The sequence below is a fragment of the Miniopterus natalensis genome, chromosome 21 (genome assembly GCF_054644295.1).
Source record: "Miniopterus natalensis isolate mMinNat1 chromosome 21, mMinNat1.hap1, whole genome shotgun sequence".
Classification (NCBI taxonomy): domain Eukaryota; kingdom Metazoa; phylum Chordata; class Mammalia; order Chiroptera; family Miniopteridae; genus Miniopterus; species Miniopterus natalensis.
The window spans coordinates 15,514,330-15,540,639 of NC_142101.1; the positions used below are offsets into that span (position 1 = coordinate 15,514,330).

At 45.3% G+C, this 26,310-nt stretch overlaps 1 protein-coding gene across 1 annotated transcript; it reads right to left on the reverse strand.

The window, feature by feature from the left end:
• Positions 1 to 10,954: 10,954 nt before the first annotated feature.
• On the reverse strand, positions 10,955 to 25,683 carry RRP15 (ribosomal RNA processing 15 homolog). The gene is made up of 5 exons (XM_087829059.1): positions 25,527 to 25,683; positions 22,189 to 22,463; positions 20,357 to 20,454; positions 18,615 to 18,816; positions 10,955 to 12,702 (listed from the first exon to the last, which is right to left on the reverse strand). Exons 1-5 carry the CDS (start codon positions 25,681 to 25,683, stop codon positions 12,556 to 12,558), a joined length of 879 nt encoding a protein of 292 aa, XP_087685185.1. The 3' UTR covers positions 10,955 to 12,555.
• Positions 25,684 to 26,310: the final 627 nt, after the last annotated feature.

Here is a 26,310-nt window from a genome sequence, read left to right on the forward strand (position 1 = left end):
CAGTGGGGCTGCCTCCCGGCCTCCCAAATGGAATCACTTGCTCCACAGTGGAAGTCTTTCCTCCTGTACCGTGCACACGCGCGCACACACACAAACACGCGCGCACACAAACACGCACACACAGGCACCCACACACGCGCACAGGCGCGCACGAGCATTAGCTGACTGTGGGCCAGGCCTTGCCTTCCCCTCTAAGGGCCACCTCCTGCCTGCAGCGTAAGGACTGCAGTTTGTCACAGCCTCGCCCGCAGTGCACCTGGGCTGCTCCATCGCTTTAACCCCGAGAAGGAAACAGGTCCATCCGTTTCGCCCTGGGAAGAGGGAACCGATGGGCACCTGAGCCGCTTCTCCATCCCGCTCCCCGCCTCTTCCCCTTCTCTGGCCAGACACCCGCCACCGGCTCCTCTCTCTCGGTAACATGCACCCAGGGAGCGGGGATGTGAGCTGTGTGGTGCCTGCCTCACCCACTAGGCAGCACCCGCATCTTCTCTTTCAGCCGGGCCCACGCGAGACGGGTTCGGGAGGAGAGGTCCAGGCCACTGTCCACTTTCCCCGTTCTTCCATTTCATCTTTAGCTCCTCCAAGTCAGCATCTGCGTTTGGTCATGACTGTGGCCGTGCCCACCCAGACGGGTGATTTCTCGAAGCCCCCGTATTTATTATCCCCCTGGTCAGGTGTTCCTTCTATTATAGGAAGGTCACGAGGAACTTCCTCTGACTTTTGAAATGGACACTTCGCGTGTAGATGGGGCCTGTATTATTGGTAAACGGAGAGCTGAGTCATTACAACGACAAAGGCTAACACATATCACACTCAGTGAGACCCATGGATAGGTGTGTACGGCCATTGAATCTTCACAACAACCCTATAAGGGAGGTATTGTTATTACCCTAACCGCTGCTTTGCAGACGAGGAGACTGGTCCAGAGAGGGTAAGTACCTAGTTCAAGACCACAGTAAGCAGCTGAGGTGGCCTATTCATAAGAGGGTACTTTTAATTTCCCCAAAGCCCAGGAAGGTAGGACAGGGGAGGGGTGGGTGAAATCTTCGGGTGTAGGGGAGCCCCTTTCTACCTCTCAGGTGAGCAATGCTTCGAAGATGTAACAGGTCAGGCTGTGAGAGCTGCCTCCCTGGCAACTATAAATGGATCCTTTCTTGTATTAAATAGCTCTTTGGGGGTCTTTTCATCTCTACATTTGGGAAGCAAACATTTGCTACGTTTAATGAGATCTTAGTATGTGCTGGGGCTTTATACAGTCTTCAGGGTAAAAGGGTACTGAACCCACAGAGACCTCCTTGATTAACTCCCTCAAGGAGGCGGGAGAGCATCGTGGTTTAAAGGGCCAGCTCCAGAGGCAAGTTTTCGCAAGTTCAAATTTCTGTCCCTTTCTGGCTTTGTGTCCCTGGCCAAGTTACTCCGACCCTTCATGTTGGTTTCTCCGTCTGTGAAACGGGGACAGCCCATAGTACCAACAACACCGGATTATTGTGAGGATTGAACTACACAAGGTGCGGGAAGCTCTTCTAACACAGCCTGGTGCCTAGTATGTGCTCATTAAATGCTCCGGGCCATTTTCTTAGCCACTTGCTTCACCGTCTTTGTCGGAGACGTTACAACCAGACACGCGGCCTCCACTCTTGCTCGGGAATAAACAGAATGAAAAGCCAGGGGAGACGCCAGTAACAACTGGCCTCCTGGTTACACCTCCTGGCAGTTTCTATTAGAACAAGGTAATTAACTTCTTTTAAATATTATGGAATTTTGGGGGGGGGTAAATTATGGTATTTTGTCCCCAGTAATTGTGGGGAAAAAGGGCAAGAAAATATACTTTTGGTGAACAGAACTCTGACTGCCCGAGTCCAGTTGTGTCCAAATTCAAGATTAAGGCCTCTTATTATTTAACACCCTAACACGGCATTCTTTGTTTTCCAGATCAGAGAAGGGGAGGGTGCAGCTGTCTCACCACGGGCCCTGCTTGGCTCATGACTGGGTCCGTGCACGTAAGTCGTGTGGAATTCCTACAAGGGGCTAAACAAATGTTTGCCAGGAACCAACTGCTCGTCCCTGTCCCCGACTTTTATTCCTGTGGATCAAAAGCAAGAGTCCAGGAGCTCACGGGTCCTTCCTAACTGCGACGAACACCAGCCTCGTCGAGTACAACGCCGAAAGCCTTCCGCGAGGGTCCCAAGCACCGAAAACCAGGGGGTGGGGGGAAAGCGAAATATAAGGGCCTACCATCGGCACTTGATAAATGCAACAGAACCCTTTACTGTGAAAACAACACACCAAAAGCCTTTTAAGTTCTCACTTATAATCTGATGTTGGATATCACTGAAAAGCAGCGATTTTTATCACACGTTCCGTGTGCATTTCTAAAGAGACAGTGCGAGTTCCCGCTCTCAGAGCGGTGAAAGGGCGAGGTTAGGATCTGGCCAAGAGAAGCAGTCAGCGGTGATCTCCATTCCCTGTCTACGGGTTAATCTAGGAAAGAAGTGAAACGGAGGAGGGAGGGAACACCGCAGGGAGGAGGGGATTAAAGGGCAGGTCTCGGCTAAAAGATAAAGAGAGAAATTGAGAGACAGGACAAGAGCCGGCTGAGGTCTCACTCCAGGTTTGGGGCCTTAGAGATACAGGACTCTCACTGGAATGACACACTGTGGGGACAGTTATCTGACCCTCTGGAGCTGTGATCAGCTGATGGATTATTGGTTGTGGCTGTTGAGCCCTATGTCTCTACAGGTCTCTGCTTTTCAGAAGGGAGTCTCTCTCCCCCTCTCTCTCTCCCTCTCTCTGGGAGGCATCTCTCAGTGGCCTGAGCTTTGTCAGCCCAGGGCCTCCTGAAATCAGTCCCAGCCTCTGGCTTCTTGCCCCAGGTGCAATTCATCCACTCAAATAGCTTTAGCAACTGGTATCAATAAACAGCATTTAGCGGCTGACCTAAGTAAAGCATCGTTATGGGGACAGTTGTCAGGCAGTATAACATGAGGATGCGCTTAATAAAGTGCTAATGTTCATCATAAGCCAGCAGCAGAATTTTCCTTAGTTTTCAGAATCTCTACTCTGACTCGACTCAGCTGACCACCCCGGAGTCACGTCTCACAAAGCAAGAGCCAGAACTGGGTTGCTGGGGAGAAAGGGGGTGGGGAGAGAAGTATGCACAAAGGAAAAATAAAAATAAAATTGAGGGAGGGAAGGAAAAGGCAAACGGTAGAGAAAAGCATCATCGTGTTCTCATAATTGAAATAGTACGGCATTAAAATCAGTAGCATGAAAACACAAAGTGGAATTTTAATTTTTCTAAGATACATAGTCTCTGGATAAGTTTCTCTGTCACCGTGTCAGTGGGCTTCGTAGATTGTGTAAAAGTCCAATCTTTAAAAAGCAAAGCTGTATGGGTTGTTCCGATTAGTCAAATTGGAGATGAATGGCCAGGAAGTCCCTAGAAGGAGGGTGACCTTAGAATTGGTCCCGCAGACCTGAGCACTTTCAATACCGAAGGGGAAACTATCCATAAATACACACGTCAGGACAAAAGGGGTGACCGTCCCTCAAAGTCACTCGATTTAAAATGAAGTCACATCCGATGTTCACTGTTTCTTGGTTATAATAGTGATATATTTTGCCTACTTCCAAGCCTTTTTTTCCTTTGCCTAAGCTGCAGATTCGGATAATCACTATCAGAGCTCTAATGTGAAAGTGCTTACTGTGCAATGCTCGAATTTATATAAACATGCACCATCCCAAACCGAAGCCCGAGAGGTGCTTGGTGGAGAGTCCTTTGAGCTCCTGAGAGCCAGTCTCCCACGTGGAAAGAAAGAGGGTAACTATGATGATGCCCGGGGATTAAGACGCATTTCCTGTCTTCTGTTTACATCCACATTCACTTTCAAATTTTGGAAAATGAACAATAGCTGAAGAATCCAAGAAGTGACAATGAGTCCTGACCCCTTTCCATTTCAGTGAACAGGGAAACAGAACAGTATGTCTTCTGTCATTTGATGCTGACGGGTCACCCAATATTGACTTTTGACACGTTGGTCTTTGCTGTTTAAATAAACAATAAAGGCTGCACCAACCAGGGACACCTGTGAAGTTAACGTCACCTAACAGAAAGGGTTGTGTTTCCCGTTACCTCAAAAACGTTATGATCGAGATCCCTACAATTTCTTTTTGTTTTAAAGATTATTCCAGTTATATCTACGGGTCCTTTTAAGTACAAAAGCAGTACTTTTACAGTTCTCATCAAATGGCAAGCTATTTGCTATAAACCAAAGAAATAAATCTAAAAATGGGTGTGTGCTATGACCCAGAGAGACTTCAGTAATACCCAAAAATGATTCTGGCTGCCTGGGTACTAGAGATAACAATTTCTTGTTTTCTGTTTAAGAGGTCTGTGAGGTTAATTAAGGCCCTTAAACAACAGGCTATTACAAGCTCAACCTGCCTGTTTGGCCAGTTCTAACAATTAAATGGAATCAATGCCAGGATGGTACTGATCAGAAACGAGCCACTCCTCTGGTTGTGGGGGGAAAAGGACATCAGTTAATTCAGCGACAGCCTAAATGGTGCCACCTGGAGGACAGCAGTGGTATGGCTTACAGCTTCCTATTGGAGACGGCCAACGTGCTCCGCTTTCCCCGGGTGTTTTCATCACAACTTATTAAACAAACTCACAGTGTCGTTTTGCTGTAACATCTTTCCTAAAACTGTAATGAACAAGGTTTCACCTCAAGAATATATTAAGTTGATTTGTTGTGTGTGTTTTTTTATCCAGAGGAAAGACGTTCTATCACGAAAAATAGACGTGCACACGAAAGGAAAGGTACAATTTCACGTAAAGACTGGGAAAGGTGCATTTTTAGAAAAGATCCCAAATCAGTAACAATGGGGCTTCCTTAATTATAAAGGTTTAGTTACCTGTTATCTCGTAGCCGGTAACATTCTAAGCTAAACTCTAGTCTTCATTTATAAAATGTGCTGAAAGTACCTAAATGCTTAGTGGCAAAAAAAAATTTAAAAAAAAGCCAGCACTTGCACTTTTATGTCATTAAGTAACAAACAGCAGTCCTATGCGGTAGACGGGGCCATTGGAGGGCACTCCACGTGGTTACAATAGACTGACACGAGCAACCTTGAATGAGATGTCGCTTTGAAAATTGCCACCACCAGGGAGGGAATCTTTCACCCTCGGGCGATACAGTGTCTGCTTCTCCCTTCCACGGGCCATAGGTTCATGTCGTAAGTAAATGAGGCTGAGAAGTGCAACAGGCCCATCCACTTATGTTTCCAGAGCCAAGTTCAATTTCTAGAACCCCATGCTCTGTAAGACATTCACGTCACCTGAGATGTGAGGAATCACCGTGGGGCAGAGCAGCTCTGAGACCTGAGCTTGGACTTGACTATATTAGCTGTGTGGCCTTGGGCACGTTATTTAACCCATTGCCAGTTTCCTCAACCATATATTGGGGACAATAGTAGCACCTACTTCAGTGGGTTATAGGAAGACTGACTCTATGAATTAAGGGCATTATAATAGTACCAGGCACATAATAATTACTCTATAAATGTTTGCTGTTATGACTTTCTCTGTCCATAATTTTACTTGGATGATTGATGGGAATATCAAAATAAGATGGCTGTGCCCGGCCGGGCGTGGCTCAGCGATTGAGCATCGATCTAGGATCCAGGAGACTGCGGTTCGATTCCCGGTCAGGGCACAGGCCCCGGTTGCGGGCTCCATCCCTGGTCGGGGGCGTGCAGGAGGCAGCCGATCAATGACTCTCTCATCACTGATGTTTCTGTCTCTCTCTCTCTCCCTCTCCCCTCCTCTCTCTGAAGTCAATAAAGATATATTTTTAAAAATCCCAAGATGGTTGAAAAAAATTGGGAATTTTTTTTTTTTTAATAAATCAAGACAATGGGTTAATTTTAAAATAAATTTTTATTTATCAAGAGACACAAACAGGTGATACATGAGACAGGAAAGTTTATTTTTTTTTTATGCTCAATGTTCAAAGCAGGGTAATTATTAAAACTGAAAAGAAAATATAGAATTCTAGCAAGTAGGACTCTCCAGTCATCTATTGCACCCGTCCTAATGCACCCTTACAGTGTTGTATTAATTAGGATAGTATTTAGAGCTTGGGTTCTGAGATAGTCTCAGTAGACAAAAATAGTTTTAATAAATGATGTTCTCTTTCTGCTTAGTGTGAGACCTCACTTTGCAGACTGTCCAAAATTATTTTCTTAAAGAATGTGCTCTTATACCCATCTAGTGAATTTAATCTACATAAAGCTTCTCTTAACACTGGACTTCCATTGTCTGAAATTTTTTGTTATTAAAAATAGTGCTATAATACTGTTCATGCAGCACTTTTATTTTTTATTTTTGTAATTAGGATCTTTTCTAGGGAGGGTTTCTAGAAGTAGAATTATTGGGCCTCAACAACTATCTACTGTCTGCCAGATTTTAAGTTTCTTCATCTAGAAGATGAACGTTTAGTTACATAGATCAGAAGTGAATGAACGACAAAGCGACATGCACAGCATCCAACCCTCCAAATGCATAGCTGAGAACATTGCTTGAAGCCCTACTACGCACCAGGAACTGTGCTGGACACTGTGCATATTCGTTATTCAAATCCTTACAGTATAGGAAGGAATGTGTCCCCAGCCTGATCTCCATGCTGGTCTCAAAAAGTTTAAGAGATGCAGTGGCCAGTGTGGCTCAGTAGCTAGAGCATCGGCCCCCCCAAAGAAGGGCTGCACGTTCGATTCCCGGTCAAGGGCACGCACCTGGGTTGCAGGTTTGATTCCCGGCCCCGGCTGAGGTGGGTGCCGGAGGCAACCAATCGATGTGTCTCTCTCACATCGATGTTTCTCTCCCTCCCACCCCCCATTCCACTCGCTCTAAAAACCAATGGAAAAAATATCCTTGGGTGAAGATTAACAACAACAAAAGTTTTAAAGGAACATGTCAAGGACACAAGAGTCCAAACTAAACTGAGCTCAGTTCTGATTCCACAATTAGGTCTTGTCATCCAACGAATGCTATTCGTTAAAAATGATCTTAGGTCTTGTCATCCAATGAGTGCTATTCCTAAAAAATGATCGCTGTAAACAGAATCTCACTCCCTTGTCCTGAAGACCAAAATATGGCAGCTGTGCCGAGCCATCCGCTCTCCCGGGTGTCCCTCCCATTTCTAGAGGACAGTTTCACCTTGGACCTTTTGGACTCTGAGCTCTTATAAGACACTTAAGAGAGCCCAGTGTTGCCGTAGAGACAAATACTATGTAGGAACGGCCCCGACGTTATGCTTGGTGCCGCTCAGGGCTTCAAGGTGGCTGCTGCGTCTGGCCGCCTCCATGGTGTTTTGGGAGATGATGTCAACCCATTGTTTATGTCCATCCCGTGGGAGGGGACACATTCTAACCTAAGATTGAAGCCTGGGTCTGCAGGCGCAAAGAGGCAACTGTCTGGGAGTGGGAGGGGGATGGACAGCTGCGAGGCCGGCCACCCACGCACGAGGGCGCAGCTCCCAGCCGTCTCCCCAGCCAGAGCCCCGGCCGGTCCTGACCCCCACACACAGTCGGTGCTCTTGCCCCTACGCCTGTGAACTGACTGCATTCAAAACTCGGGATGATGATTCAGGGGTTAGAGAAACTGTTATTTATACAAATGTGGTTAACACCTCATCGTTTCTAACTGGCTGTGCTAATAATAATGCTCATTGTGCTCCGTGCTCTGGGTTTGTTTTGTTTATTAATGTTTTGTTTTGTTTTTAATTGATTTCAGAGAGAGGAAGGGAGAGGGAGAGAAACATTAATGATGAGAGACACTGATTGGCTGCCTCCTGCGCGCCCCCTACTGGGGATCGAGCCCACAACCCAGGCATGTGCCCTGACAGGGAATCGAACCGTGACCTCCAGGTTCATAGGTCAACACTCAACCACTGAGCCACGTGGCTGGGCTTTTTTTGGTTGTTCCTCCCCCCCCCAAATCTGCAACCTCTGTGGGCTTCAGCAAGATGCTGAGTGCATGCTGGAGTCAACTGGACAATCAAATCCTGCCCCGAAAGCGCGTCGTCCAACGGGGTTTGCATTACAATTCGCCCCGACTCAGTATCTTGTTTGGTGTCCACCACTGCTCTGAACATCGCCTCGCTCAAACTCCATTCCTCCTCCCAATCTGCTCAGCGACTGTTGATTAACATGATCAAGTTTCAGAAAAGCTCACCCCGTGGGCCTCCCTTCGCTGCAAGAGTGGGTGAGACTCATTTGTCCAGCTGGCCAACATTCAGACTCCTGCTTTCTTGGGGAAGGAGTGAGAGCGCTTTTTGTAGGCGTGGAGTAGTTCTCTCTCCTGTTTCCAACATCTGTTCTTACTGCCAATTCACCTCAAATAGTCTTCATGTTCATAATGTCCGCAGGGCTCCATGGACTCTCCACCTGTCACTAATATGCCGCATGGAGACAGGTATCGGTCACCTTGAGCCTAACAGATGAGTTTAAGAGAAAGGCAGAATGAGGTGGGCTCCCCTCTGCTGTGTTCCCCCCCAAAATGAAGTCAACACATCAGTGGAGCCCCAACTAGTTCATCTACCTCCAGCAGCTCTAGATAAGTGTCCTTATCAAGGGACCCCTACTAACATACAACTTAGATGCTGTTATAATAGGTTTTAACACATTCTCTTCTAACAAATATTTTTTAAGTCATGGTAGGTAAGTGATTCATTTCAAGTTTTCCTTGTTCATCCAAACTCTTACCCTATTTGAACTGTACAGTGGGAACTTGCTGCAGCAATTTAATTTTAAAAAGGAGGAGATTCAAGTTTTGGGTCTTCATAGGAGTAAAAATTGTCTAGCAGTTCCTAGAACGGGCACTCAATGCTAGATAAATGCTTAATTTTACCAGGAAATTTAAGTCAAGAAACAATGGTAAATAGTTATTACACATCTAAGTTAAAAGTGTATTACTTGCTGTTTTATATACTGTTTGTGTCCCCTTAAATTCACATGCTGAAGCCCTAATCCTCAACGTGACGGTACTGGGTGGGGGAGCCCGAGTGGATGGGATTAGTGTCCTCCTGATAAAAGAGACACCGAGAAAGGTGAGCTCTCTCCCTCAAGTGGAGACACAGCAGGTAGTCAGCTGTCTGCAAATCAGGAAGAGCATGCTCACCAGACACCAAGTCTGCTGGCCCCCTGGTCTTGGGCTTCCCAGCCTCTAGAACTATGAGAAGTGAATGCGTGTTGTTTTTGCCACCCAGTCTACAGTATTATGGTACTGCAGCCTGGACTGACACAGACAGACACACACACACACACTTCCCAATGTTAAAAAACATATCTGATTGTTCAAATGTTTGTTTTGAAAGTGAAATTCATGTGGCACAAATGTATCAACATACTAAATAATAACAGTACTCTGCACTCATTAAAATGATAGAAAAATATAACTTTTATTTCACTAAATGATGCACATATATATTAATAAAAACCTGTAATTAAAATAACAAGAAAGTAATACATATAGGGAGAAAGTTGTCCAAAGGATATACAAGTATCCACTTATTTATTTAATCTCCTCCTATCTCTTCTGTAGAAACACTTATGCTCTTGGAAGATTCCTTAATGGGCGTTTTCTTAGGCCTCTTGATTCCTTTACCTCCTTAGCAGCGCAGTTGATGTCTTCTGTTTGTCTGTGCCTCTGCAAACTGCCTTTAGAACTTCTCTGGTATCACATGTTTGACCAGGACATCTACACGCTATAGTCACACAGCTTTATAACTTAGTACTGTACTCACATGTCCCGAGACCAGCACAGGTGGCACGATTAGTCCAGTTGGGGACGCTGAATTATTAAATATATTGATATGTGTAAAAGAGTGATTAAAAAGCCCTACGAGGTTTCCCAAAATTTAAACACTTCCTTTTCACCCAGTTGTTGTAAAAGACACAAAACATTCTGAAGACCTTGGACTTACCCTCAGATAACCTTCCCAAACCTCCCAGAGTCATTCTAGGCTCTAAGTACAAAAGGAGAGCCTCTGAATTATTCCATTCCAAGGGCTTCCAAGGCATGCTTTCCAAGGAGCAGAATAATACTTGGTCTACGTGGAATTCTGGGTAACTTGAAAATAAACCCAGTTCTCCAACTCCAAGTCAAAGTGCTAACCTACTAAGATGATTCAATTTTGGCTTCTGTCTAAAACAGGTATGATCTTTGACTCTGAGATGTCAGTGCCGAAGAACAGTTAACCAACACTAAACAAAGCTAATACTACTATAAATACCAGGACATTCGACCCCGAAGTCTAAATATCCAGGCAAGGAAATAAGGTATCATCTAGTTACTAGTTGCTTGGTTACTATTTTGCATAGTTCTCCATAAACAAATAAAAGTAAGTTTTTATTACTATATTACTCTAAATAGTTACCAAAAATAATATCCAAATATTGTTATATTTAGATAAGTGGGGAAAGGGTATAGAAGTGTAGTTTTTTTCTCATTTCCCTCCTCAAAGAGCTCAAGGACAAGACAGAAGAGATGCAGAATCATTCATAACTGGTGGCAGAAGAACTCAGGTATTTAGGGAAGAGGTAACAGGGTTCAACTATTTACACCATCACCTAAGATACAGCTTCTAAAGCAATATGCTCATCCTTAGATTCATATTCACATGGTGGCATTTTGCTTCAATATTTCCCAGCCAAGATGCAGAACTACTAGTGAGCACATGACATTCCATCTTTACAATAAAGTTTATTTCATGTAATTTATAAAAGCTTTATATATTCTAACATGATGTATTTTTTACAGTGGCAACTCAACTTTATTTTGGAATAAAATAATTTCTAAAAGAAGAAAATCTGCAAATATTCTCTTCCTTACCTTCAGTTTGAAAATCATGTTCAATTTTTTTAAATTAAATTAAGGACTATACAATGAGTATATATGTCAAAAACAGCTTTTTAATAAATGAGAAGTTATTTACCAGCTTTATTCAGAATGTTCACAAAGGTTCATTATGGTGCAGAAAGTGAGGAATAACAAAAAATAAAGGGTAATCTTTAAATCTGGGGAGAAAAAAGATTTTAGGTGCTAGAAATGGTTTGTTTTGTTTTTTCAAAATCACCTGTGTCAGGTTATATTGAAGGGAACATTCACCTGTGCTGTTATAAGGGGATATTTAGTCCTCCTGTGTTACTATTGAGAAATATTTGCTCACATTTATTTATATTACACTGACAAATGGCAGTCCTATAATTCAATAATTCACTCAAGTTCAAAAGCTGGAACAAACACAAAAATGCACTGGAGCTTTGCAGGTTTAATCACCTGGTATCGTAGGTGGGCACCTTCCTTTATGATAACAAATACCAGGCTGTGGACTAACTTAACTTCAGTTACGTAATTCCTATAACACTCAAACAGGTTTAAAAATATAAATGCCCCTTCTCCAGCAAAGTTTTTGGGAGGATTCTCCTTTGGTGTTCAGCAGATGCAAGGATGTGCCAGTGGGTAGCAGGAGGGATCTGTTTTTATCTATTTTTATTATAGAAAGATGGACAAAGGGATGGAGTGTTTGAACAAACAAAGAGATCACATTCATTGAACTATTCTCCTAGATTTAGGTCCTAGGCCCCATTTCACAGGACTTTCGGAGGGACACGAGCCTTGCTCTGCCTTCTCTCTAACAGCTAGGCACAGACCTCCCTGAATTTAGCTCTCTATAGGGCAACAGTGAGGGTCCAAGTCTCTCCCGGATGCGTGTTCTGGGCAGACCGCCTATGAGCTGCCCTACGGCCTCACTGGTCAGTCGGCCGTAAGAGAGAACTGAAGGTAACTCAGATAGTCTCCAAAGGGAAAGGACCATGCATGTCGACAAGCCTCAGCAACGATGCCTGGCTGCGTGCGTGAGGACCAGGGCAAAGACGACCGACACGCAAAACAAACCCCAATTCAGCACCCATGCCTATCACTTAGCACATAAAAGGAAATGATACAAAAGTAACGATTTGATGTTTCTTATATATTTGCCAGAATAGCTAAAAAAATAAAACCCCTAATCAAAAATACTATAATTTTAAATTTTACTACAAAAGTTTTCTCAATAAGTCACCAAAACAAACATCAACCCTTCCCCCCAAAACTATAAATACACAGGCCTGCAAGATGAGAGATATTAACATCAAGGAGTTCAATTTAATTAGGAAGGACACTGCACTTCTGGAAACTGGTAAATACCTAAGACAACACCAGTACCCATGACCAACATGTAAACCAGTGATGGGGCAACAGGAGCATCTCGCTCGCTGGACAAGTAGAAATGTTTCCTTTTAAAAATGTTTTGAGGGACAATGCTTAAAGTTATACAAAGTTTGAACACCTAATTCTCACAAAGTTTATGTGAAAAGGGGAACCATCAGAGTGGGCAGAGTGCAGGCATTTTGCTCTTACAAACAGCCTTCTGATGAGTCCCGACTTTCAGGGCAGCAGCAGCAGCAATTCTCTAGGGAAACAAAGTGACTGTCCAAGTGCTTCCCGCACCTCTAGCTCTCTGTGTCCGACTCACTTCCCGATCCCGGTTGGCTGCCATCTGGCCCGTCACTCTCCTTGTCCCAGTCTTTCATGGACGCTCCCATCATGAAATCATCACGGAGGATGGTCCATCCCGGGCCCTCTTCTCTCACTTCAGTCTGAGGACAATTACAGAATCAGAACACTCAAAAGTCGATTTAATCAGGGAGTCAAGAAAGTCTACAGCACGAAGCACACTTGTCAACAATGGGAGTGAAACCAAGACAAAGGAAATATAGTAAGATCTAGGTTTGGTATCAGTTTTTTAAATCTTAAAAAAATTTTTTGACATGTTTTTATTGATTTCAGAGAGAGGAAAGGAGAGAAAGAGAAACATCAATGATGAGAGAGTCACTGATCAGCTGCATCCTGCACCCCCCCCCCCCCCCACTGGGGATGGAGCTCAAAACCAGGCATGTGCCCTGACCGGGAATTGAACCCTGACCTCCTCCATCACAGGCTGATGCTCAGCCCCTGAGCCACACTGGACGGGCACTTTTTAAAATCTTTACACAAAACAGTCTTACAATATTATTTCAAGTTCACTGATGATTTATTAGAAGACTTTTGGCAAATTATTTTAAGACAAATAGAAATTTAATAAAGACTTTTAAACTAAAGGTGAGAAAAGGACACTAACTAGGGCGCCACTAGGTTTTCACGGTGCCATCTCATTTAACAGCTGATAAAAATGTGAACCAAATGCTTTTTATCTAGGTTATGATCTCACTGCCTGACCTAATCATCTCAGCAAAAGACTAGTCACACGATAAATTATAAATAAACAAGCAGGCACTAAGTAGAGGTAGTTGGTGCATTTTGTTCCTCACAGGATTTACGTAAAACTACATTTACGAGCCCAAGACAGCCTCTCATTTCACGGTACACCAGTGCCACCTTGTGGTAGTGACTCGGTAACACAGTACCTGCAGAACTACACACTCTGGGGTTTCTTTCCCTCATTCCACAAACACTTACTGAGAACTGTGTATCAAGCACTGTTCAAAACAGAGTCCCTGTCTTCATGGAGCTAACAGTCAGTGCTTTTCTATTTATTCCATTCACAGAAATATAGTGTTAGGAAAATCTCTCTAAATATGTAAGATCCCATGACACTGGGTTATAAAACAGTACTATCTTCATGAGGGTTATAAACTATATAAAAAGCAATTTTTAAGAAAAAGATATTAAAGACATTTGCTGGGTTACCAGACATTACTCATTTAATTCTGCTGAAGCTACCATTTAATTAAAAAGACACAGCCCTGAAATAATCATTCCAGTTAAATTAACAGGATGCGAGGGCAAGGAGGAAAAGTCCTCACTGTCCTTACTCCTGTCTCCTGGGATCAAAGGAGGAAGCAGGCTGGTGCCTAAATACACCCGAGGACTGGACAGTACGCACAGGTGAGCAAAGACTGCAGAGCTGGCTTAGTAGGAGGAACAGCACACTCAGCACATAACAAACAACACAAAGAAACAAACAAAACCCAAGTGTGGGTAAAGCCCGAGGGTAGAACAGCCTAGTGCCACCCTCCTGGGACAGCACCAAAGAAGGTCGGTTACAACTCCCACCTGGAGCGGTCGAGCACTGCCCCACCCTCACTCCCCCAAGTCAGACCCACACCCTGACACTGCTTCTGCTTGGGTTCCTTTCAGTTACCCAACTGGATAAGGGGCCCTGATTCAGCCCAAGTTTTCTTTGCCAATCTCCTCTCATCTCACAAAAGAGAAAGAGCTGCTCCCCAGGAGCAGAGATCCACTTGGAAGCAACAATTATGACACCTCTCCTGCCAGATTCGTCACTCAGAGCTTTCAATTAAATTCTAAAAGTACAGGCTTCCTTACCCAATACTGACGAGTATAGACTTGTCCCTGCACTGAGATTTGTGTCCACACGTGAGTGTGCACGATCTCTAACTGCACCCAGCATGCTATCATGTTACCACCGGAGGTGGGAGACCCCCCATTGCTGTGCTCAGTGCAGTTCCCACAGGAGGGCTCCCCAACAGCTAGCATCTGCTGGACTCCAAGTCCCTCCTCTACTAGGTGGCACCAGAAGAGCCGTGGGCACCAGAGTGAGGAGGGAGAAGCAAGGACAGTATCCGTATCCCGAGGATGCACCCCAAGTCCCCCAGTGGATGCCTGGAACGGACGACATACCACAGCTTTCATATACATGAGAACATATGAGTATATTGTATGTACTCATATATATCTATGACAAAGTTTAATTTACAAATTTATCATTAAGAGACTAGTAATAACTACTGGTAAAATAGATCATAACAATCTATACTGCAATAAAGTTATGTGAATGTGGTCTCTCTTATTGTCCTGTACGCACCCCTCTTCCTCCTCATGTGACAATAGGAGCTGATACAGTGCCTTTGTGATGAGATGAAGGGAGGTGGAATTTTCCATTTGGTATTTTCGGACCTCAGTTACCCTGGGAAACTAAACCTGCGGAAAGTGAAGACGTGGACAAGGGGAGACTATAGCAGTTCAGAGAAAGAAAGGAACAACAGTGGGCCAAAGGGAAGGATTCATTAATTAAAATGTCGAGACCAACAGACTCATGTGCTTCTCTTGAAAGACAATTACGGATGGAAACACATTCTAGGTACAAAAAGCAGTAACAGGATAAAGTCAAAGCTTCCCTTGCTTGTCCAGTCTGAAGGACGCCAGTGAAGAAAGGCTCTCCTGGGGGCTGCGGTGTCTCTGCTCTGGGAGCACTGGGTAGAGTCTGGTCACTTTTCTGCAGTGTGGTCCCAGGCCAGGCATGAGCATCCCCATCACTTACTGGAAATCCCAAGTCTCGGGCCCCAGACCTGCTGAATGGGAAACTGGGGAGTGGAGCCGGGAACCTGTCTGAATAGACCCTCCAAGGGTTCTGATGGTACTGAAGCCTGGGCCCAGCAGTACAAATATAATGTAAGACACAGCCAATCGCACTACCCTTGGTGGGCACAGACACTTCTGACCACCAGCCGGAAGTTGCGTCACCATGTCAGCACAGACAGAAATTAGCAGCTCGTGACATCGTCAGGAGGTAGGGACAGGGATGCAGTGACCTGATGTAACCTACAGGACCCCTCTCGGTGCCCATGGCAAGGAACAGTCAAACAGATTCGATGCAAAAACCTAATGAAATCCACATGAGGCAAGCAAACAAAACAGCCCCACCCTCCCTGGCCTGGCTTTACACAAATATTTAACCAAGATCACACAGAAGTGTCTGTGCCGACCCGGGAGATGAAGGCAACCCTGAAAGATGTTAATCAGCTTCCACTTCAAGGTTCAAGCACACACAGGCAGCTACTGCACAGAAAACTGGAACAGAGGCCTGGAATTGTCCATCAGTCTAACTCCAAATAATGAGGAGCTTAACCCCACTTGCATTCTGAACAGGGAAAATTAAAGTCAAATCCTAAAAAAACAAACCACCTAATCCCATCTATATTTAGCAATCAGCAATACTTGATTGCTTTGCTTTCTCCAAGAAGAATGTTCGGTTTTCACTGTCATTTAGTTTCACCTAAATTTAAGAAGGTTCTGAACTCTGGGTAAAGTCATCTTAATGCCTTTGTTGTTGCAAACTTTGTGCCTGTCCTTAGTAATCTCCCTGCTGGTTAAAGCCCACCTGAAAATTCCGCCCGTGGAATGAGGGGTATGTGGGAAACCCCTTCATCTAGTAAATATTCTGGCAGAACCAACAGAGGCAAACACAGCCTCCAGTCTTCAGCATCTGAGTGGTTTCCTACCCATGGGGGACATTTAACGTCCCAATACTCATAAAGGACCTACGATTTTCAATGTGGAACCTACAGATTCGAGCTTATACAGAAGACCCTGTATCAACACAAACTCAACTTTCCTGATTAATTCTTACTAGGCAATTCCTCAGTGTTTTGGTCAATGTCTGCTTCCTCCATTCCTCCACAGACGTGTTCTAGGTGTTTTCACTGTCTTACTAGGATGGCACTACAGGCAACAAGCTCACTCAGGCTTCCGTTTTGTTAACTCTGTGTGTAGTTTCCAGATTAGCGTAGTTTCCGAATTTGCACGGGTAGGTTATAAGATCCAAGCAAACTAGAAAAGCATTAGGCATGACATCCTAGGAGAAAAGATCAAGATTCGGAAACCGTGTCCCCCTTTAATTATGGTCCAAGCACACGTTAACTGTATCGTGTCCTCTAAGAAAACCCAATTCTGTCCGGCTTCCCAAGAATTCAGGCTAATACTCCTGAAGGGCATGCTTCTCTCATGTAATTTTTTCAATTCACTGCACTGTTTTGTTTTAATTCATTTGCTGCCCGATTTTACTATGAGCTCAACGCTTAAAGTAGTTCCATTTAGTGACTTCTACCCTAACTCACTGTCCTACATCTAGCTCCGCAGAACAAAGCTTTAGGGGCCACTGAGGCAGCTACTTCTCCTCACCATTCAGTCTCTTAAGAATGTTAGCGAGTTAAGGTTGACTAAGGTGACTGGAAAGGCAGATGTCATGTTCCTCAGGGAGCCTCTGCCACAGTGCTCTTTACAGTTTCATCCTAAACGGGGAGCCTGAGGTATTCAGAGTAAATACACTGAAGTCACTCTGTATCTGTCCCACTTCAGCACGTAAATGAGAATTCAGGTTTATAAACCTGAATTAGCAGAGCTGTGAACTGATCTAGAAAACACTTACTTACGTTTTAGTATCACAAATCCATTAAAAAACTTAAATGACAAAACTTAAGTAAAAGTTCTTTGTAAAACTATGAAATGCTATGTAAACAAAACTATGTAATAAGAATTGTAAAGAACTCATTCTCAGGCCTCCCATTACTGGGTGCTGACCAGGACTCTAAGCACCACATGTAGTAACTCCCGGGACCCTCGCTGTGTCTGAAGTGGTTCTCACCACTAGAATGGTGACCTAAAAGCAGGTAAGAGACCTGAGGCAGGGTGTGCGAAGCAACCCAGAGGGCAGACCAGGTGTTTCGCACCCGGGTCATTGGATGCTAGAGCCTGTGCCCTATGCCACTGTGTACAACGTATCACACAACCCCGTCAGCATTCTCAAATGCCCACAACTCAAAAAAATGTCTTTTTTATAGCAAAAAACAGTAAAACATTCTTTTGAATTTTAAAAATGCAGCATGAGGACAAATGTGGTACAAGACTCACTTTATGCAGGACAGTTAAATTTTTTTTAAAAGGGCCAACCTCCCTGATGAAAATCCTCTGACAGCTCCTTCAAATAGAGGGGACAACTCCTCAGAGGACCAGAAGGTGGGCGGCACCTTATTAACTTTCATTATAAAGGAAATGGAGGATTTCTACAGAGGCTCTGTAATTGGTTCTAACTCTTCAGTTTTACCCACACTCCCCCAAGTCAAGCACTGCAGGCACCACTCTGCCCAATGTGGGTGCACACTGATTACAGCGGCGGCTCACACCAGAAGCCGCCCTACGTCAGCAGCACACAGGATGCTTCAGAAGTGGACACAATGGGAAACTGGCTCGAATGCGTTCCCATCGGCAGCAGTGTGTACAGTCATGCTCCTTCTCATTTCAAACTCGAAGTCTCCCCTTGGTCTAAATGCTAATCTATTTCGGCATTTGCAGTAAACAAACATTAAGCTGAATTATTTACAGAGTTAGGATTCCACACATTCCTGTGAGAGCAGCTTTTATGTGAAAGTAACAACAGAGTTGCCATGTGAGGCAGGGGCAACCTAAGGACAGCCTCTCTACCCGCCACCCCCCTTCCATCCCCCAGTTCCACTTAAACAGGATGTCCCACAACTGCAGGGACCACCCAGGGACTAATGTGAGGGCTCCCTCCCTTCCTAATGTCCTCCTTGGGAGCAGGAAATCACAGGTCTATGAACCAGAAGGAATGGATACTTTCCTTTCCATTAGAAAAGAGCCCCCCAACCTACTTCTATGTCTGACATTTAAAGTGCTCATATCACAATAACAGAATAAACACACCTAGTCTCGGAATCTTGTATAAATACTGAGTCTTACACACAAGTCTCACCTGTTTGGCCTCTGAGCTCCTTCCCGTCAAACTTTTCTCGCCGGTACTTCCGTCCACCCCCCTCAGGACACTGATGAAATCTTTCTTGGAAACAGTTGATATCAGCTTTGCACGCTTTCTCATTGAGCTTCCAGCTTCCTTCACCTTCTCATCAACGTTCTTCTGGTGCTTCTGCACGGCATTGAACAGCTGCACCACACCCCTGTGGGCCACCAATGGCCAGAGCAACGCAGTCAACAGCAAATCTCACCAGATACAGCTTTGAGGACAGGAATAGTCTCACCAGATACACTCTGAGGACAGGAACAGTCTCACCAGATACACACTCTGAGGACAGGAACAGTCTCTCTCACCAGATACACACTCTGAGGACAGGAACAGTCTCACCAGACATAAGCTCTGAGGACAGGAACAATCTCAACAGACACAAGCTCTGAGGACAGGAACAGTCTCACCAGATACACACTCTGAGGACAGGAACATGTTTTTACCGCTTAGGAGACAGGCAAGCATTTATTGGGCATGCCGATGAAAATAGCTAAATGGTTAGACACTTGTGAAAAATGAATACCCACTTCAATGAATAAATGTAAGTTTATGAACTCATCAAGAGAATGAATACCTGTGGATTGATATGTGGTCTGTTTCTTTTCAGCTCTGGTCTTTCTCAATCAACTTCTGTGCAATTAGAACTAAGAATTACTTTTAACTCCAATATCTATTTCTCAAAATGTAACTCTACAGCGGCTGAGGCCCTGTAGTGAAACAGAAAGAGCAGAGCCTCTGAGCTTAGCTGTCTGACCACCTGATTCTAGGGAAAATTTTTCTGGATCTTCATTCCCTGTAAAGGGAAAATAACACCCAAGTAGCTTAGAAAGTAGTCAGCTATACTATCTGCAACTCTTATGCTATAAAACTCACTTTTTAAATCTAATTTTAAAAAACATCTATTTGAAGACATAGTACGAAAAAGAATTTTAGACTCTCATTACTGATTGTTTTATATTGGTAACAAGTTGAAGAAGTAATCTTTAGACTATATTGGGTAAAACAAAACATATCATTGAAATTCAGTTCACCTCTTTCTTTTACTCTTTTCAGTGTGGCTACCAGACAAATTCAGATTACGTATGTGGCTCACATAACATTTCTACTGGGCAGCACTGATTTTGACCGTTAATATCCCTTCTGGCTCTAAAATTCTACTATATGTTCCTTTTCCTGCTCTAAGAATCCCAGGGAAAGGTGATCTCCCTGGGCCCTGACCATCCTGGACCATCCTGCACATTCTGCTGGATTTTTCAAGAACTCAGGCCCTGGCTGCTCTTTACCGGGCCATTTCTCCCGGTTGTTTGCAGTTCGCAACTCCGAAGAATGAGGTAACGTCTCCCGCCTGACAGAGTAGGCTAGCTCCCATTCACTGTAAAAGCAGTAGAGTTCCCCGTACAGTGTTCCTCTCCTGTAACATGATCACTGCATGAGCAGGTGCCCATCAGGGCACCTGGGCTTTCCCTGGAGACAGAGGGAGCCAGGGAGAATGGGAGGCTCTAGCCACTGTTTTGGCCGTAAGTAATGAGGTCCTTTATCTCTGACCCAGTTGTCTCTTGTCTTCCATCAGCATCTCAGAAACGTTAACAAGCCAGATTAGTGGGTTATAAACAGGGTACAATCCATACCCTCCACAGCAGTCGAGTCAAAGCTGCAGCGCACTTAGTTTTTAGGGGGCTAACCGGCTGTCTCACCTCGTGGCGATTCTCTGGAGATTCCTCTCCGCATCTTTGTCTTTGACCACGTCTGGCTTGACTCGGCACATCATCTCCCACTCCCGCTTCTTATCGAGCTGCGTGACAAACACGAGTATGTGAGGACATTATGCATTTCTGACAGTGCAGCACAGTCTGACATGACCCTTTGAAAGGACAAAGTTTAAACACTGCTGTTCTTTATTTTCAGAAACTGACTTCAACAGACAGAATGATTAAGAACTTTTATCAGCTTTTTAATGAATAGCATCATATTCAGATGTAGCCAACTTACACAGTGACTGTTTTTCCTTTCACAAAGTCATTTAAATCCATGTCTTTGACGGCATATCTGACCACTGCCCTTGAAACATGTGGCAACTTGGCTGCAAACCACAATATGCCGATTCTCTACTATCACAGAGAAGTAGAAGGGGAGTCAGGTAATAAGAAAACCCCATAGGTAAAATAATCTAATTCAAAACTATCTTCTAGCAGTCTCCCCGCCTCAGGCCCCCGATGTGATAAAACTGCCTCTCCAGATCCCCTCCCTGGGTCCACGGATCACCAAACAGCAAATACACTGAATGTGATGAACACCAAGAGGTTGGCAAGCACCAAAACCAGCAACAAGAACCAGCAACAAGTCCCCTCTTATCTGTTCCAATCTCTCATTTACTACTAATGAAAATGTCTAATCACAGGAAAACCAAATTCCTGCTCTGGCTATAAAGACTGGCTAATCTAAAGGAATAGATTCCTTTCTAAAGGAATAGATTCTTCCCCAAATCAGGTCATTTATTTTAACTGTCATGAAATTCACAGTCAGATTATGCCAGAAATAAACAAATAAAAATCTTACTTTTAAAACAGTCGATTTGAATTATCTCTAGTACCCAAGGTATAATAGGCATGCATAATCCCCAAATATTTTTAAACTCTGAAATACATTTTTATATTTCATATTAGAAATAAGTACTTGTTATCCTGGAGACAGGTAATATTTAACATGAAGAAACGATGATAATTTCCATGGACTCTAATCAGAACCAGAGACTAACAGCGTTTGCAGCTAATGTGCCGAGTTTCTGGCAGCCACCTGTGCGCTTTCATGCGTTATGTAGACAGTATCCTCTCTAGCAAAGCTCTGCCCAGAGCAGAGTCAGAGACTTGCTCTCACTCTCTCTCTCACTGTAACGCTGGGACTTATGGGTTCTGATCATTTTGGAGCCTCTTCTAGCTTTTGCCAGATAATAAACAAAGACTGAGATTTTCAGTTCAAAAGCTATCAGTCTGACTGAGAGGCAGGATTCATCTTAAAGTAAATGAGATTATAGATAGAGTACAGTACGTTCTGTGTCTAAGAGCAAGGCCTGGGAAGCCCCATCTTTACATAGCCTCTCAGAGTGACCAGCATGAGGAACAAGGGAAGCATTTATCCTGAAACAGACACAGGATGAGGAACTTAAGAGGAAACACGCCAATTCAAAGTTTCCTTTCATTTTTACCTATAAAGTGCCCCTTGGAGATTGGTACTTTTATACTAATGGTACAACTGTGGAAAGTTATTTTTCTTGAATTAAGAAATAATACTTGATTTAAAGGGATACATTTCCTTGGAGTTTATATTCCTACTCTGCTTAGGTGACTAAAAGGCGAACATACTCCATGGGGTAATTCAGGCAGGGATTCTGAACAGAACCTTGGCTGTCCACCCCACATAAAGAGTTAAACACTGGAATGTTAGCTGAACAAACACTGCAGGAACGATTCGGTGCAGACCAGACCTAAGAACTGGACCCCATCGAATCCAGAGCAGCGGGAGGACGCACCTGCTTTCTTCTCTCCTGTCGCTCCTGCTTTAACTTTTCTTTTTCCTTTTCCAGGTCTTTGTTTCTGACCAGAATGGTGGGTTTGCTTTTAGGGGTTTTTTTGTTCAGGATTTTAGCCATGGCGTCGGCCCAACCGGCACTAGTCCCCAAGCTGGCTCCCGCCACATTTTCACCATCATCGTCACAGGGTTCGACTTCATCTTCATGGTCAGCCTCCACTGCTTCGTCATCAGAAGAGAAGTGACCCTTGTCTGATGCACACCTTCCTGTGGAACCTAAGAGGAGAAACAAATTAAGCTACGGTGCCAGAGGCAGAGGTGGCCATGGCCGGCCCCTAGGTGCCCTGTAACACTTCTCCATCTGTCCCTATTCTTGCAAGAGAGGACTTGTCCAAGTATCAGAGCCGCAGTGACAGTGGAGAGCAGTGACATATATAAAAACAAACCTAAAGTATGTGGGTAAAAACAAAGTATCTTCAAAAAAGTAAGAGAACATGACATACACAAGTTAAACACAGAAAGCAGAATACATTTTTAAAAAGCACAATCTTAAAACATGAAGTATGTCAACGGCAAAAAACAAACATTAAAGGAAGAAATCCCTAATAATTCTATTGTCCTAATGTGCTGCATATTTATTAATGAGGAAAAAAGTTGGGTGGTTGTTTTTTTTAAATCCATATGCCACATACCTATTTATCTAACTTGAAGCCTATTTCTGTATCCTGTATGCCAGGTAAAGTTAAGAAACTTGAGGACATATGACTCTAGGCTTTGACGTGCAAACACAGGGGATATAAGAACTCTACTGTTGCCCATAATATTAAAAAAAAGTATCTACATTTTGCCAAACAAAAGTTGATAGCACTATCGTTGGGTCTGATAAATTTGTGTCTACTCTATGCCAATTCCAGTCACTCAATTCTTCCCCCAGAAGCACCCTCCTATGACCAGTAATCCCTGGAAAGTACATCGGGAAACAAAGTTTAGGAGCGTAGTTAGCTGAAAAAGAAATACACTAAAGTATTCTCACGGTGGTGGCGCTGCACAGGTACCTGTAACAAAATACACTTTGAAAAGTGCTTCTTCTAGGAAGCATTTATCTAAATGGAAAGAGCACGATGGTTTCAACATTTTCAGTGAAGACTGCCAGGTGATGAAAAGCAGAGTCTTTACCCCTCCTGATAAAACATCAAAACGACAACACTGACATCTAGTGTTTTGTCCTGATGGATTCCACACAAACTGCAGCTCATTTCCCATTTTCAGCTGCACTGTGAAGGCAGCCAAAGGATTCTGGACTGTATGAGCCACTCCAGCTCCCCACTTCTAAACTGGCTATTTTTCTCCAGTGTATTTCTTACCCAGCTTGACTCCCACAACATGCGTATTATGGAAACACGATAAATCTGTGACAAGTTTTGTAACACTATTTTACAAACCAGCACTCGCCCCACCAATTAAAAAAAATTCCAGAAAAAGTCGCTAAAATCATTGTTTTTATTTTCTCTTTTTAAAAGAAGCTTCAGCTCAGAAGTGGTGAGCGAGGCATTCACTGCCAATGGAAATGATGATGTTTATACAAATAAATTAAAAATGTCAAGGCAATGAGGTCTTCCAGCACACTGAAACACAGGATTTACTCCTAGGATACCAAAGGTAATCATGATGCAAATAAAAACTGGTTTTTAAAAATTTACTGCCTCCTATAAAGAGGAGAATTTTTTGCATTTTCTACTAAGTGATCTTTAATAGCAGAGGTAAGTGGATATATCCATGAGTCTAAGGGAACCAGATAAGTAAAAAAATCCTTTGAACACCTGTGTGTTATTTTAAACATTAACTCTAATCTTGAATTCTACTTAAAAATTCTGGAAATAAGGGAGGCTACAGAGAACGCGTCTAGGACGTAGTAACTCAGGGTTCTGATAGACCTTTCCGCATTCATGGGAAGGTTCTGTTACCGGAGCTGCCCACCGGCCACCAGCCACCAGCCACGGCCATTGAGGGCTTCAAAAGTGGCCAGTACAACGAGGAACTGAGATGTATATTATACTTCATTCTAATTACTTTAACTTTAAAAAGCTACACGCGGCTAGTGGCCACAGCACAGGACAGGGCGGGGGACACAGGCCCATTTCTCAGGGCCTGCTGCCTCTTCCCCAAACTTCCAGCTCCCTTTCAGACTTCGAGGCTTGTCCCCAATCCCCCCAGGGGTGGCCGGCTGCTGGCAGGAAGGTGAGCCACTGTCCTTAACCTTTAGAACTGGGATCAAGTTTTAAAATAAAATAAAAAGACTCCCAGCCCCTCAACATTATTAACCGGGATGATGAGGAGGAAGGGAGGGGATAAGGCAAACTCTCAGCCCAGGTCTCTCTCCCGGGTGCAATCACATGTCTAGGAGGGTAGACAGAATCGGTCGACTGATTGCAAAAATTTGCAAAAAATCTGTGTTTGCCAAAATTTGCAAATATCTGTGTTTGCAAAAATTTGCAAAAATCTAAGTGTTTGCAAAAATTTGCAAAACTCTGTAAGTGTTCTTCTAAAAGAAAGACAATGCAGGAAAAGAAAAAAAAAGAGAGTCACTACTTGGAGGAATCTTCTACAAAGCTGACACTTTAAAGCACAGGTTGGGCCAAAGACGCCAGGTTCCCCGCGCAGCCCAGGCCACCTTGCAGAGAGGCAGGACGGCTGCCATCCGGGACCCAGCACAGCCTAGACTGGGGTCAGGGCGCTGGGGTGGGAGGTGGGGGGCCCGCTGGGTCACCCCGGGGAGCTACCCGACAGGGGCCGAGGGAGCTCCGGCCGTCAGGGCAACAACCTGTGCCGCACGAGCTCGGGGTGGCGGGCAGTTCCCCGGGGACCCCGGGCAGCGGGCAGCGCCCGGAATGATGCCAGAGGGAGGCGCACAGGCGGGGCGCGGCCGGGCCCCAAAGCGTCCCCGCTTCCTCCCCATCCCCGGGCGCCGCGGCGGGGACGCCAGGGGGCCGCTACCACGTCCCTCCGTCCACCGCCCGCTCGCCTTCCACCCCCGGCTCGCTGGCCTCTAACCCGCCCTCCCGCGGCCTGTGGCCCGCGCACCCCTCCTGCTAACGGCGAGCCCCCCCCCCCCCCATTCCTTTCGCCTCTGGCGGCCGTCAGCGGCCGTTGCGGTAACAGAGGCCCTGGAAGCGGCCCGTGAAAAAATGTCAGAGGCGGCAGCGCCCCCCGCGCCCATCCCCGGGCCTCGGCCCGCGGGCAGCGGCGCCCCACGGCCGCCACGCGGAGGCGGAGGTCGGGCGGCCCGGAGCCGGCGCTCCCGCAGGCCCCCCGCGGCCAGCGCTCAGCCCCGCGCCTCACCTCCCACGCCCGCGGCGCCTCCGTCCCCGTCGTCCAGCGCCGACGCCCCGGCCTTGGCTACCATTTTCATCTTCTTCTTCCTCTTGAGGGAATGCTTCAGCTTCTTCCCCGCACTCCCGCGTGAGGCCCGGGCGGCGGCGAAGGCGGCGGCGGCCATGGCTCCTCGCCGGAAGTGTCCCGGGAGGGCGGCGTCGGGGGGTAACCACGGAACGGCGGCCTCCAGTTCCGGCGACACAAGGTTCCGGGGCCCGGAGTGCCGGGCTCGGGCCGGAGGGAAGCGCGGCTTCCAGTTGCAAAGGCGATGGGCTCCCGCTTTCTCCCCCTGGTCCCGCGTGTTGGGGGGTCTGCACCCTCTGCTCGGCGCAGACCCAGTGCGCGGATCCCACCCCCGCGCGATGCTCCTGCCCCCTCCCCCCCGCAGCCAGCTTCTCCCTAAGGTCAGCCTGTCACCTGCTGTCGCTCCCTCCAAGCAGCAGCCACAATCGGCCCTTATTTTCCTCCTAAGTTGTTGGCCCTTTGGAAGTAGGGACCATACACTATTCATCATTTTACAACCCCCCCCAATGGGTAGAAATGGGATCTGGCCCGTATTAGGAACCCCCATAAATACTTTTGGAAGGAAGAAAGGTTTGAATGAATGAATGAATGAATGAATGAATGAATGAATGAATGAGTGAATGAGTGAATGAGTGAATGAGTGAATGAGTGAATGAGTGAATGAGTGAATGAATGACAATGCATCTATTGGTAAGGTTGATGAGTCAGACAGGTAAGATAACAAACC